General features: G+C 38.8%; 1 protein-coding gene across 1 annotated transcript in view; it reads left to right on the top strand.

Moving 5' to 3' along the window:
- Positions 1–14578, top strand: part of PRKCI (protein kinase C iota) — a 45544-nt gene that overhangs the window by 12334 nt on the left and 18632 nt on the right. Inside the window, exons 2-9 of the mRNA XM_081955585.1 lie at positions 147–268; positions 5275–5364; positions 7205–7255; positions 10045–10130; positions 11974–12114; positions 12527–12572; positions 13768–13826; positions 13956–14129. Coding sequence (XP_081811711.1) covers positions 147–268; positions 5275–5364; positions 7205–7255; positions 10045–10130; positions 11974–12114; positions 12527–12572; positions 13768–13826; positions 13956–14129 — 769 coding nt within the window. The remainder of the gene's footprint in view (positions 1–146; positions 269–5274; positions 5365–7204; positions 7256–10044; positions 10131–11973; positions 12115–12526; positions 12573–13767; positions 13827–13955; positions 14130–14578) is intronic.

Below are 14578 nucleotides of genomic sequence, written 5' to 3'. Positions count from 1 at the left end.
TCGTGCACATTTAAATCGGTATGAAGTTGTTTTGAACATACAGGCAGTTGCATGTAAATGTATCAATTAGGAGCAAATAAAACAGATACAATTACAGATGGATGTTCAGTTCTGAATTAATAGTCTATTCATTGTATTCTTTTCAGGGACATTATGATAACTTATTTTGAGCCTTCTATCTCCTTTGAGGGACTATGCAATGAAGTTCGAGACATGTGCGCCTTCGATAATGAACAGTTATTCACTATGAAATGGATTGACGAAGAAGGTAAGTTAGTACAAAGTAAAACTATTTCATAAATTACTAGCATGTTCCACAAGTGCCTCTGTAACTTTTTGCAGTGCTGTAAAAAGTCCCAGAGGCACTTCGTGGTTTTGGTCTTGACTCTAGATTCAAATTTATAATAGTATAGGGGTTATCAAATGATAGTTGCATTGCTTTAGATTTCATGATGGTTGTATGGATAACTTTTTATGTTTGAAATGAGAAAAGAATATTAGAATTTAGGCTTCCCTGTTTCACAGATCCTTAAATTTGCTTATCCTGCCTTAATTTACTTTCAAATTATGTGGGAAATAAATTGAAAAAGGCTACAGTAATTGTTGTAGGACATGTGGAAATTTATATTTCTCTTGTTCCTCTCAAATGCTTTTGATTGCATCTTACTGTATTTCCAGTTGATTCATAGAAAAAAGATTGTCCTACAGGCTGGCCAAAAACTCCAAAGGTATTAGGTCACATAGCTGGTCAAGTTCAGTTGAGTAAAAATATAAGACATTAACTGTGGAAAGAGATGCAAATAAAATTATTGAACTGGAAAGTGGCAAGACAAGTTCTTTATTGTATTTCATTCCAAGTGACCTGCAGTAGTAAACTTCCTGATATTTAATCTTAATTCAGAATACTGGAGAGGGAATCTTAAAAGTAAATAATATTCAGGTAGTCCTTGACTTACAACATTCATTTAGTGAGCGTTTGAAGTTACAGTGGCATTGAAAAAAGTGACTTAGGACAATTTTTACATTTCTGACCATTGCAGCCTTATGGTCACGTGAACAGAATTTATATCAGAGGTGGTATTCAGCCTATTCGGATCGGTTTGCCTGAACCGGTAACAGAAATCGCTCACCTGCCCTGGCTCTATGGCAGTGATGGCGAACCTATGGCCACCTGTGGCACGCGGAGCCATTTGTCAGGGCATGTGAGGTGCTGCCCTGTCAGCTAGCCAGCGCGCATGCCACGTGGCGCTGCCCTGTTAGCTAGCCAGCGCGCATGCGCGCGCTGGCCAGCTGAGTTCACCCTTTTTTAAAGCCATTTTTTGCCCTCCCCAGGCTCCAGAGGCTTTATATGAGCCTGGGGAGGGTGAAAAGAGCCTCCCCCGCCCCCCTTGGAGGCACTCCGGAGGCTTCATGAGCTTTCCTGAAGCCTCCGGAGCACAAAAAACTTGCCCTACTGGCATACCGGAAGTTCAAGAACAGACTTCCGGTTTGCTTGGAGGTTCGTTTTGACTGCTCCGAAGGCTTCAGGGAAGTGTCCTGAAGGTCCCTGAAGCTTTCGGAGCGCTCAAAACGACCCTCCAAGCAAACCGGAATTGACTGCGCTCCCCCCACTTATGGCACGCGAGCCAAAAAAGGTTCGCCATCGCTGCTCTATGTCATCCTATTTAGGTGCGTTTTTAAAGCTGGGAGCATGCACGGAAGGCACATGCACAAGCAAAGTGCAGCTGTGGAAGGCTGGGTGCATGCGAACGTGTGGTAACAAAATGTGAAACCCACCTGATTTAGATGTTTGGCAACTGGCTCATATTTACAATAGTTGCAGTGTCCCAGGATCATATGATCCCCTTTTGCGACAAGCAAAGTTAATGGGGAAACCAGATTCATTTAACAGTCATTTTACAAACTTAACACATACAGCAATTAACAACTGTGGCAAGAAAGGTCGTAAAATGGGGGGGGAAATCACTTAACAACTATCTTGCTTAGCAGTGGAAATTTTGAGTTTAGTTGTGGTTGTAAGTCGAGGATTTACCTGTACTGCATTTAATTGTTTAGAAGGTATGGTGAGTTAGAGATATGAATCAATGGCTTGCTGGCCACTTCCAGCAATCTAATTCTAGATCTGCATTTTGGGGGGTTCTGTCTATTGACCATTATTCAATGAATATATTATAGAGTTAGAAATCCAGTTTTAGCTATTTCAGTATTTAACCCTTTTTCCAGCTACTTACATGATGATAGCAGGAAGGACTTTGTGGCGACGGTTAGGTAGAACAGGAAAGTTTTAAACTTTGGCATGCCTAGAAGTATTGTTAAAGAAAATAAACATCAATTCCAGGAGTATTATAGGCATTAAATATTTGAGAACATGCTTCTTGGTTTAGCACTGTATTTTTAAAAAAATTGCTCTGTAGTTTTGCTTGAAGAAGAACAGGTTTGTTCTCTAAACAAGGCCTAATAAAAGTTCTTTTTTGTAAAAAAATAAATAAATCTGCAATTATGTTAGGTGCTTCAGTGTGTGCATTAGCTGGCCTTTTTAAGAGCTGCAAAGAAGGAAATGTAATCCTTGAATTTGGAATGGTTAATCTTTCAAATGGATATGCAAATGCTTGTTTAAAAACAGGATCCAATTGGATAGGTTGAAAGGAAAGTATAGGTCTGCCCTCATCAAACAAACAAAAAAACCCACTAACACCCAAAATAAACAAAGGAAACAAAATGTTTAACATCCACAAAATATTTGGATTGTTTCTGCTTAGCCCATGAAAACTGGCAGAGTAGACATGCTTTTAGATCTCTTTATGCAACAATATCACACTGTGGGACTCTTTGTATCAGTGTCTGCTCTGGGGAACTTCATTACCACTGAGGTTCAGAGGGCATTTATCTTTCTGTCCTTCTCCAAGGCCCTAAATGGGTTGATTTACCAGGTTCTGACAGGTTTTGGAGAACCGTTAGCGGAAATTTTGAGTAGTTCGGAGAACCGGTGGCGGAAATTTTGAGAACCGGCAAATGCCACCTCTGGCTGGTCCCAGAGTAGGGTGGGAATGGAGATTTTGCAGTATCCTTCCCCTGCCATGCCCACCAAGCCACACCACGCCCACCAAGCAACGCCCACAGAACTGATAGTAAAAGTTTTTGAATTTTATCACTGATGTAAACCCCTTGGATGTTTGGGTTGATATCAGTTGTTTTTGTTGTTGTTGTTACAACGACTCCATTGTTGTATTTTTAAAAATTATTGTATACATCCTTTTTTTAAAAAAAAACACATCACTTTTTATTATCATCTTTCATCAAACTGTAAGTTATTGAGATTTGCTTTTGCAAATTAGGCAGCCATATAAACCTAAGTACAGGTAGTTCCTAGTTAGCAGTGGCAATTTGGGCTAGAATTTTAATCACTAAGCCAGTGGTTCTCAACCTTTTCTTCACCAATGACCCCTTTTTAAATACCTTTTGTAGCCATGGACCATAGCCACTGACCCCCAAGATTTAACTCAGAAGTTAACCTCAAGACGTAACTCATTCCCCACCATCCAGTCAGAGCTGAAGAAGCTTCTCGGATGAGAAGTTCAGTTGCCTCTTGAAAAAAAAAACACCTTTGGGACAACCATGACCTGGATGACTGAGAATCTCCATAGACACTTAACTCAAAAATTTAAATTATAACATTTGTTCAAGCTTTTGTGGACCCCCTGTGATGACATTGCCTTCCCCAGGGGTCTGCGGACCACAGGTTGAGAACCACTACACTAAGCAATGGTTGCAAAGCATAACATCTTGAAACTGCACTACTTAGTGATGGCAGCTCTGGTACCTTTGGTTGCCATTACTAAGTGAATCCTAGAGTAGAATAGAACTCAATTCAACTCAGCTCAACTCTTTGTTGTCCAAGTTGTGATTGGACACACAAGGAATGTGTGTTCTGTGCATAAGCTCTGAGCGTACATAAATGCTGTATAAATGATAACTCATGATCATAGTCATCCTAAATACATTCATCATGAATCATAAGATACTTCGTGATAAGGGCCTCCTGCTGGCTTCCTCATAGACTCTGTTTCCCAGAAGCCAGCAGTGAAGGTTGCAAGTGGCAACTATATGACTGGCATTCTGGAATGTCGTAACTGATCTGGGTGCCTGGATTGCATCATGTGAATGCTGGTTTGCTGTGATAGGCAGAACTTCGAGGACCATCGATTCTAGTTGTTCAAATTACAGCTGGTAGCACAAGCATTCCGGAGAATAAGATGTAAGACATTGTTGTTCAAAAGTGGTGAGGAGAAAAAGGGCAAGAAAGTAATTATTATGAAGAAGAAATACATGCTTCAAATATATGTTGAAATACGACAAACTATTCTTAAAAATTAAGGAATAAGGACAGTAAAAAAATACTGAAAATTCAAAAAGTCAATTAAATTAAAATAATATTTTAATTTAAAAAAATCTCTAAATATTTTGAAAGTGTTATGCTTTTATGATTTATTTCCAAGCCAGAAATGAATTAGGGAAAGAGATTTAGGATTAGGTCCATCTTTTGGAAGGCTAACTTTCCAAGGACCAAACAGGTCCTAATGTGGCATAAGAGGGGAAACTGCCAGAGAAAGATTTAAGTTCAAAAATGGACAGGGACTGTGGAGAAAAACAGAATTAAAAGTTCATCACCAGTACTTACCATATGGTAAATATTCCTGAAAAGAAGGCTTGCTGGCAAGAAAGATTGCTGACCAGCGAAGAATGAATTATGTGATCTTTTTGATGGATTGTTCATACATAATTTCATGCCCATCTTGTGAAACTGATAAAACGGAAACGTTAATATAGCTCTGAGAATTCCTTAAAAACTTCCTAAATAAAAAAATAGTGTTGTCATGAGAAGCTCTCATCGAAATATCCAGTCTGACACATTAATCAATTTATAAAACAAATACAATTGTAGCAACAGGTTGGTGCACATTTATTTTATTCAGAAATAAGGGTGTGTATTGAAATAAACAATCTAGTATTGAAGGACAATATTTCTAAAATAAATACTTCATAAGTTTCCTTGTTTAAGTTGTGCAATTACCCTATGAAATTGCAAGATTGAGAACGTTAAAGTATATTGGTGGAAATTATGCTTTTTTCAATGTTTCTGGAAAAAAACAATTTAAAAACATCGATTTAAATTTAGTTGTATCACAAAAGCTTCTGGCAATCTGGATTGTGGCAGGGCGTATATGTGGTTAAGTAAAAATAACTAAACTTGAAATATCTCTTTTTATTTTTTAGGAGATCCATGTACTGTTTCTTCCCAGCTGGAACTGGAAGAGGCTTTTCGTCTATATGAATTAAATAAGGATTCTGAACTTCTAATACATGGTAACATGGTATAATCTCATTCTTCCACCTGTGTCTCTCCAAAGATTAGAGAGATGGAGGTGAATATTGTGGAACAGGTAGATAATTCTTTCCAGAATAGAAAACAGTTTCAATGAAGTTTCAATGAGATAGTTGAAACTGTATTCTCTTTAGCAATAATACTAGATTTCATCTATCTTTGTAATGGAATGGTAGTAGACTGAACAATATGTGCAATTCCTTAGTGCTACTATGATTCCTAATTTTATTGGATGAACGTGTTCTGACCCAGCCTTACCAGAACCAAGAAACAGACACCTTGTCCCGAAAAAACCCTCTTTATTTAACTACTGTGAATTCATGGTATTCATCCACAGGAAAGTCCTGGCAATAACCTTCCAAGGGTTAATTGCAATAACAGACCTTATCAGTCTTGGATAATTGCCAGGCCAAGAGCTTACAGTTGCAAAGCTGTAAATCTTGGCAAGAGGTTTCTGAGGCACTAACCTGTAGCCACCTCTCCCTTTTTGCTTCTATTTATTCCCCAGCCAGGGAGGGGCATTCAGCGTCCACATATGCCTTTCTTCCTGAGTCATCCCCTGTTCCTGAGTTGTTCTCCTCTCCTGACAGCTCTGCCCATACACACATCTGGAACAGGCCCAGCTGTTGTTCTTCCCCCACATCTCCTTCCATCTATCAGAGCCTTTCCCCAGACTCCAGGACTGGTCCAGGTTCCTCCCCAACCTAGTCTGCCGCCAGCTGACGGGCCACAACAGAAGCTATATAACTCAGAAAGATTCTTTAAAAAGAATACTGGAGATTGCTACTTGACATGTTGCATTGTCTATGTTTTAGTGTAGAGTAGACCTAGGTATTTTATATCCCCTGGGCCACATCTGTCCCTTTGGCTATCCCTGTCCAGCCCACATGGATTGCTTTTATTTTGAAGGTGACTTTTAAAAAATATAATTTGTGAACGCGTGAATATGTGAATGCATGAATGCCTACCCATCTTTATAGCCTTATTGGTTCCTCCCTCCAGAACTATCCCAGTTACTCATGCGACCCCCTGGGAAAATTAATTGTCCATTCTTGGTCCAGATCAACGGTCTTCAATCTTGAGATACCCGAGGAACCCTTTTCAATGTGAAAAATCAGTGTACAATCAGTGTATAATCCACTGATAAATCATTTCGTATAATACATTTTATTAAGCAAAAGGTTACAATAATACATTTCACACAGTGTGAACAGAAATTGTCATGTTGAACCCTTGGATGATTCTCACAGAACCTTGGGGTTCCAGGAAACACAGTGTGATACTATCTAGTCTAGAGGGATGTAAATCTAGATACTGTAAAGTTTTAAATTAGTTTTTCAGACGATTTTTCAGTTCCCTCTAAGGCGCAGGTGTCAAACTCGATCGTGTATCGCAATGTGTTTTGCCTTTGTAGAGCTGGAGTGGGCATGGCCTGTGCATGATGTATCTGACCCATGGGCCGCCAGTTTGATAGGCCTGCTCTAAGGGGAAAAACTGATTTAGGTTAAAACATAGTTACATAAATCATCTCACAAAGCATGCAAATTTCATCCTGTTCAATTATGCATTAGGGCACGCTGACCCTGCCCACTGCCATGAGTTCAATCTTGACAGGCTCAAGGTTGACTCAGCCTTCCATCCTTCCGAGGTTGGTAAAATGAGGGCCCAGATTGTTGGGGGCAATAGGCTGACTCTGTAAACCGCTTAGATTGGGCTGTAAACATGATGAGGCGGTATATAAATCTAACTGCTATGCTATTATTGTTGCTTCCAACATCTTTGAGTTAATGACTAATCCAATATTACTACTTTCCTCTCTAGTGTTTCCTTGTACACCAGAAAGGCCAGGAATGCCATGTCCAGGGGAAGATAGTAAGTATATTAAAGTTAATAAGTAACACAGCCACATCATTTAAATTGATATAGCTTTTGTAAATGGAATATATGACAGCATTATTCTTATAAATTGAAACTACTGATTTTAAATGGAAATAAAAAAGTGGATAAAAAAATAAATAAATGGGTATTCCTCAACTTATGACTGATTGTTTGAAATTACAATGGCCGTCGTAAAACGTCATGCCATACTCATACATATCTGTGGACACATGACTGCATTTTGCTGCTTGTCAACCAGCTTGTATTTATGTGATTTGCTATATGTTTTGTTGGTTTCTGGCAAAAAATGCCCATTTGGGAGGATGGATTTGCTTAACAAACAAGTGATTTGCTTAACAAACAAGTGATTTGCTTAATAACTGTGGGTTTGGGACTTAAAACTGCATGATTTGGGTTTAATGATTGCATGATTCATTGAATGAGCATTGTAACAACAGTCAAATACATTGGTGTCTCAACTTACAACCACAGATTTCCAATCTGAATTATGGTGATAAGGACTACCAGTAGTATATAATGGGTCGTCCCCCCCATCCCGTCCCCTCCCCAATCCAAGAGAAACACTGAATTTCTTCTTACATTTATTTTCAGGCTTTAGTACAATCCTGAGTGATAAATTGGGATAGGAGAGAGTATCCTATCCTATAAAAAGCAACAGCTGTAGTTATAAAATAACTCGGACCTATTTATAATTGAGAAATTTCAGTGCTTTTAAATGCACCCATTTCAGAAAGCACATTTTTTAGAGGTGATTTTTTTTCTGAATCTACCTTTAAACATACCTAATGGTCAAACTCTTTAATGTAAAAAGGCCCATATGTTGTTAGATACATAGCTGGTTCAAAAACATTTTTCTGGCTTTCCTACTGATAACCATGTGAAACTTCTGTTTAGTTGAGCTTGTGGAACTTCTGTTGACTAGAAAGAAGATAGTAATAGACATCTTTCGGCATCCAGATATCGTTTGGACATTTTCCTGACGCACAAGCAAAAATGGGCATTTCACTTTCTCATAAATTGGAATATGATACCTGAATACACATAGTCCTCGACTTACAACCAGTTGCTTAGGTCTGTTCAAGGTTACTATGGCTCCAGAACACCTTCCCCTAATGGCCACCTGAACACATCTTGGGTGCTTGGCAAAAGCTCACCTTTATAACCATTTGCAATGTCCTTCGGCGTTGTAGCTACAATTGGTGATTGCTGTGTTCACTTAATGAATGTTGTCAAATTGGTTCCGATTGCTTGATGCTTTAACTTAATGACTTGCTTAGAACCTACAACCATAATTCCAGGCTCAATTACAGTCATAAGTTGAGGATTGCCTGTATTTGCATGCTATGTATGATGCAATGCTCCTGGAGACTCCCAAGGTACTTTTTTTGGTTTTGTTTTGCATTTTCATACAGCACATTTTCTCAAAGCTGATTGGTAATAAGTGATCCCAATAGAGATGAGCTATTATATTTGCTACTGGCTGATGAATTCTGGGAGTTGAAGTCCACAGGTCTTATAATGGCCAGGGTCGGACACAGAGGTGGGTTGCTACCGGTTTGCACCGGTTCGGTTAAACCGGTAGTGGAAATGGAGACTGGGTCGCTGAACCAGTAGGGATGGCAGGCTCGCCACACCCCGAACCGGTTCCCAGTCGCCATAGCATGGTGTTTTTTGGCATTTTTAAATGTTCTGTGCATGTGCAGACCGATTTACAGGCTACGGCACATGTGCGCAGAGCATGCGCAAAGCGTGCACACACCAAACCGGCAGTAACACCGACAGCAAACACCCCCCCCCTGGTTGGACACCCCTCCTTTAGACCTTCTGAGATCATGCAACTACTGAATCTTCTATACACCAGTGTTGTTATGGGGGTGGAGATTAGCTAATGTGAGGAGATATTTCTCTATGGAAGAATACCTCACTCTTGGTGTAAAATAGAATAATGGGGCAAGGATGCATCCTTGTTTAAATTAGTTTCCAGTTCAAATGTTTCTGAGAGATACCATATTAAGTTACACTTTCCCATGAGACTGGTATTGTGACTTTGGGTTTCTGCAGTAAAGATTTTCCTAGATATTAGGTGGAAATCCTGCTTAAAATCACAGAAGGTAGTGTACAAACCTGTTTTAGGTTATTGTTTTTGAATCCGATGATTAAAGTATTAACTGATGTATAAAGTGGATGGACCTGATCCAAAGCCTACTTGCTTTTCTGCCAAGATAATCTCCTAAAATATTATCTGAGCACCTAGAGGTGAAGATTCTCACCTCCTACTCGGAAGGTTGAGAGTTCAATCCTAGGCAGCGACAGACGTTTCTCTATCAGAGTGCAAAGAGAAAATATCTGCTGCAAACTCTTCGTAGGCGTCAGGAAGGGCATCCGGCGAGGAACAGCTCAACTCCATTCAATTACCTGACTCCAGCCCGAATTAGGAGACGATGGAGTTATAAAAAGAGGAAAAAAAAACCCTCCTAAAATATTATCTGAGCCTTTTAAGCTAGCTTTAATTTTTTTAATATATGAAAAACAAGAAAAAACCATTGTTAATGAGGACACTGTTTTCAGTATATCTGTTCTATTTTCTTAGTATTACATTTAAATTGTTCTCATTTACCTGACTTGTTCAGTCTTTGTGACATCTGTACATAGAAGTTTGATTCGTGCAGTTCTTGAACAAAGGCTCAGCTTAACTATGTACAGCTTTGTCTGTTTGTCATAATTACTAGATTAACTTTATTTATTTATTTATTTTTCCTTAGAATCTATTTATCGAAGGGGTGCCCGGAGATGGAGAAAGCTCTATTGTGCAAATGGTCATACGTTTCAAGCCAAGCGTTTTAACAGAGTAAGTGCATTGCTGCTTTCAATTTTCAAAATTGGACTTTGATCTTTTGTGGTGTCAAGATAACCATTTCCTTTTATTTATGTACTGGTGCTAAGAAAATAGATTTTAAAAGCTCAAATTAGCTTTATCAGCTTTTAACCCAGAATTTATTTACATTCACTATAATGCATCTTTATCAATAAGCATTTTTATTTTTGATAACATTTCAATTTTCGAACAACAACATTACTTCTAAATTATCCTATGTCCTTAAAAGGGAAGAAATACCTTGCAAGTATTTCTGCAGAATTAAAGGATTTAATCTTCCACATATACCGGCAATTATTGTGTAGACCAGTGTTTTTCAACCTTGGCAACTTGAAGATGTCTGGACTTCAACTCCCAGAATTCCCCAGCCAGCATTCGCTGGCTGGGGAATTCTGGGAGTTGAAGTCCAGACATCTTCAAGTTGCCAAGGTTGAAAAACACTGGTGTAGACTATAGTTGTCCTTAGCAGCTGTAAACCACAAAACAAGGGTGGGAAATGAATTCTCTCAAGGGGCCACATGAGAAACTGGAACTGTGGTGGAGGGCCAAACCAACAGGCTGAACTTAATTCTACTCAACATTAATTTGACCACTTTATACAAAGCAGAAACTTATATGGTTTTGATTAGCTGCTACTGCTAAGAATACATGCCACGTCTTATTTACATTTGATTTCTAATTTCCAGTTGATCTCACGCGGGCTGGGTAGCGACAGCCAAAGGGCCGGATGTGGCCCAGGGGCCGTAAAATGCCGTGAAGGATTGTGGCAACTAAAAAACATACAATGCTTTGGAAGTATAAAACTGCTTCATGTACCATGATTGCATTTGGGTTGCTTCATTGTTCATGCTGTTTGCTCCCGCCTTTGCAACAGGAGCAAGCAAATCAGGAAGATTTTAGTAATATTTTTTTGAAATTTATCCTTAGCATGGTTATAGCTCAATTAAAAAACATAATAGTCAAATGAATTGAACGTAAACTTGAACATCATAAGCTGGGAACCGTAAGTCCTGCAGGTCTTTTGGGTTTTGATGCAGTGCTGTCGGTCTGGAAATTAAATTATGTAAACATATTTCTAAACTATACTCCACTTTGTTTTTCTGTTTGTTTGGCATGGTTTTAAAAACATAGTCATTGTTGTATACGATTATGACAGTAAGGAAAGTGTAAATCTGACATTGTGGTTCATTCAACAAATTGTCCTTTCTCATATTGCTAGAATTAATTTAATGTACTTTTTAATGATTCATTTTTCCTCAAGAATGCACTAAGTACTAACTATGCAATTTCAGTAATTCCTTTGTCCACTTACTGATACTAGATTTATGTATCAGCAATTTTTCCTTTTCTCCTTTTGCTTGCTCATCCACATCATCCCCCTTTATTCTTTTAGAAATGATTAATAAATATTTGAAAATCCTACTGTTGACCCAGCGAGAGGTTAAAATACTATAAGAATATATGGTACCAAACATATATTCTACATTATGTTTGGTACCATATATATTATATATATTTAATTGGGAAAGCCATTGATATTTTTTGCAAACATTCAAAAATAATAGAAAATAAGCGCATGTAGAATATAGGATGTTAGCACAGCTTCAGAATATAAAAAAAACTATAACTTGGAGAAAAAATTGAAAATTAACTAAAAACAACACTTAATGAAGAACAAATATTAGGAGTAATAAAGAAGACTATTGGTGTGTTTCCTATGTAATAATTTACAAGTAAAGCAGAGAATAGGAATTAAGTGCAATTCCAGATTGAGAACTGATATCTAGATACTATTTATGTTCTTTTTTTTCCCTAGAGAGCTCATTGTGCCATCTGTACTGACCGAATATGGGGATTAGGGCGCCAGGGATATAAATGCATCAATTGTAAACTTCTAGTTCATAAAAAATGTCATAAACTTGTCAGCGTAGAATGTGGCCGTCCTCCTTTACCACCGGTAAGTAAAATCGATAGTTGTACTTCTCTCAAGTGTATATGTGTTTACATGTATAGCAGTACACTGAATACATTAGTAAGAAATAATCAAGGCTTGAAATCTGTGTTTTTCGCTTTGTTTTGCCTGCCTACAAAAACCATATTTGTTGATTTTTTCCTACATTATTAAATCATTTTTATGTACATTAAACTATTTGAGTGAAGTCATCAGAGGGTTACTTTATTTTAACTAAACCATTTCTAATGAAGGCTCCATGCAGCTTGATCTCTTGCATGTTTTTTTTTTCTGGTTTGCTTGGAAAATAGTGAAATTTATCCCCAAATAAAAACACTGCCTCTTTCCAGAAATGGTAGGTTATTGAAAACTTATGATCTTACATTTTCCCTTTTCCTTTCATTTATGCATTTTGTAGGACCCTATGGATCATTCCTCAGTGCATTCTGATAATATGGAACCAGGTAATTGCACCAACACCCCCACCGTCACATGCTTGCTGTCTACGTGCTTGGCAACCTATTCACACTTAACCACCGATTATCAAATGCCTCATGCTCATGGGATCCCGATTTGAAACCTTCTCTGCTGGATTACCCAGAAAGTCATGAGGAAGCCATCATGGAAGGTCGTGAGATTCTGCCATTTACCGAGAGGACTTCCTCTGGTCTCTGGGAGCTGCCTTCTGAGGAGACCTGAACTCCTTTGGTGGAGTGCAGAAATAGAGCCGCAATTGTGAAAAGTTTGGCTCCATTTCTGCACCCCACCAAAGGAGATACTTTTCATGAACCAACAAGAGCTGAATTCCTTTGATCAGAAGCTCTTGAAGCAAGCCCCTGGCAATGAAAGTAAGATGAAATCTAAGCAGACAGTCAGTGTGGTAAGGTAATGGTTGCGAAGTGCCTCAAAGCTGGTTGGGGAAGGCCCAACCCAGGCCATGCACTTCACTCAGGCTGAAACCTTTTTTGGATGTCTTTTCCATGCCTCTGGCATCTTGCATTCCTTACCTGCAACTCCGCTTAATGACCTGTGTCAGGGGTCAGCAACCCACGGCTCTGGAGCCGCATGTGGCTGTTTCATTCCTCTGTTGTGGCTCCCTGGCGTTGGTCGACTCCACAATTGATAGGGCTTTCAGTTAGGATAGGTACAAGAAAAAGGATGCCACGTTAGGAGAGACTATGGTCGGTTCCAGAATTGAACGGGGGCGGGGGGCGGGGGGGAAGCTTCCGGTTAGGACCTTTGTGGCTCTTTGAGTGTTTAAGGTTGTCGACCCCTGACCGATATGATCATTCAACAATCACAGTTGGTAATGCCAGGATTGCAGTCTTAGAGTAAAGCAGTCATGTGACATCTCGCTAAACAACTGCTTTACTGAACAATAGAGATTACTATTCCAACTATGGTCATAAGACAAGGGCTACCTGTACCTGCAGTCATGGCAGCTTGCAGAGCATAAGTGTTACATGTGCCGAGTTACATGTGGTACCTATAATTCCCTGCGCTATTACGTTTTGCACCAGCTGAAACATCAAATTACTCTTATGGGGTAGTGCCACGTAATTGCATTAAGCCAATCTACTTACCAGTTTTAACACAATCCTTTTACAAATATTTGCATTTATCTGGAGATCTGATGTTTTTTATTTCTTTTCCTTTTAGTGATTCCATATCATCCTTCAAGTCATGAAAGTTTAGACCACGTTGGTGAAGAAAAGGAGGTCCGTAACTGAAAATGCCTTTAATTGGCAGTGTGGTGACCTTGTCACAAAGTAGTAGTAAGAACTATTGGCTATAAGAATGGTTCAGCATTGCATCCTCACTAATTAAAGGAATTTCTCTTCTTACAGGCCAAGAGTAGAGAAAGCGGCAAAGTATCTTCCAGTCTAGGTCTTCAAGATTTTGATTTACTTCGTGTTATAGGGAGAGGAAGTTACGCAAAAGTACTTTTAGTTCGGTTAAAGAAGACAGAGCGCATTTATGCTATGAAAGTTGTGAAAAAAGAATTAGTTAATGATGATGAGGTGAGCGATGCTTAACAATGTTTTTAATTTCTACATATTGCATGATTTCTTCGGTGATTTTATCCTCCGCCTTACCTGCTGAAATTATTCTATGACTGGGATCCAGTCAAATCCAGTGGAGTACCCTCTCTTTCTTGAATGACAGCTACCTGGTGTCTTATGCCACTTCAGGGAGTTGGTATAGTTCTTGGAATAGGGAATTGTTTATCCAATGATTGTTTCACCTACAAGATTTATTATGGGTAATCCAGGGAAATGTTTAATGAAGCTACCAGTTAATAATTTCTTGAGATTTGTGATCAGATTTTGCTTCTTAAAGAGCTTCATTTCTGAACTCCTATTACGCTTAACTATTTTTCCCATTAACAAAAATACTGGAAATGTTGTAAACAAGGCTGATTTTTTTTATAACAGGAGCACTTTGAAGTCAGAAACCTTGGACATTCAAG

The sequence above is a fragment of the Natrix helvetica genome (genome assembly GCF_964273705.1).
Source record: "Natrix helvetica genome assembly, chromosome: 5".
Classification (NCBI taxonomy): domain Eukaryota; kingdom Metazoa; phylum Chordata; class Lepidosauria; order Squamata; family Natricidae; genus Natrix; species Natrix helvetica.
This window is presented reverse-complemented; position numbering and strand designations above follow the sequence as displayed.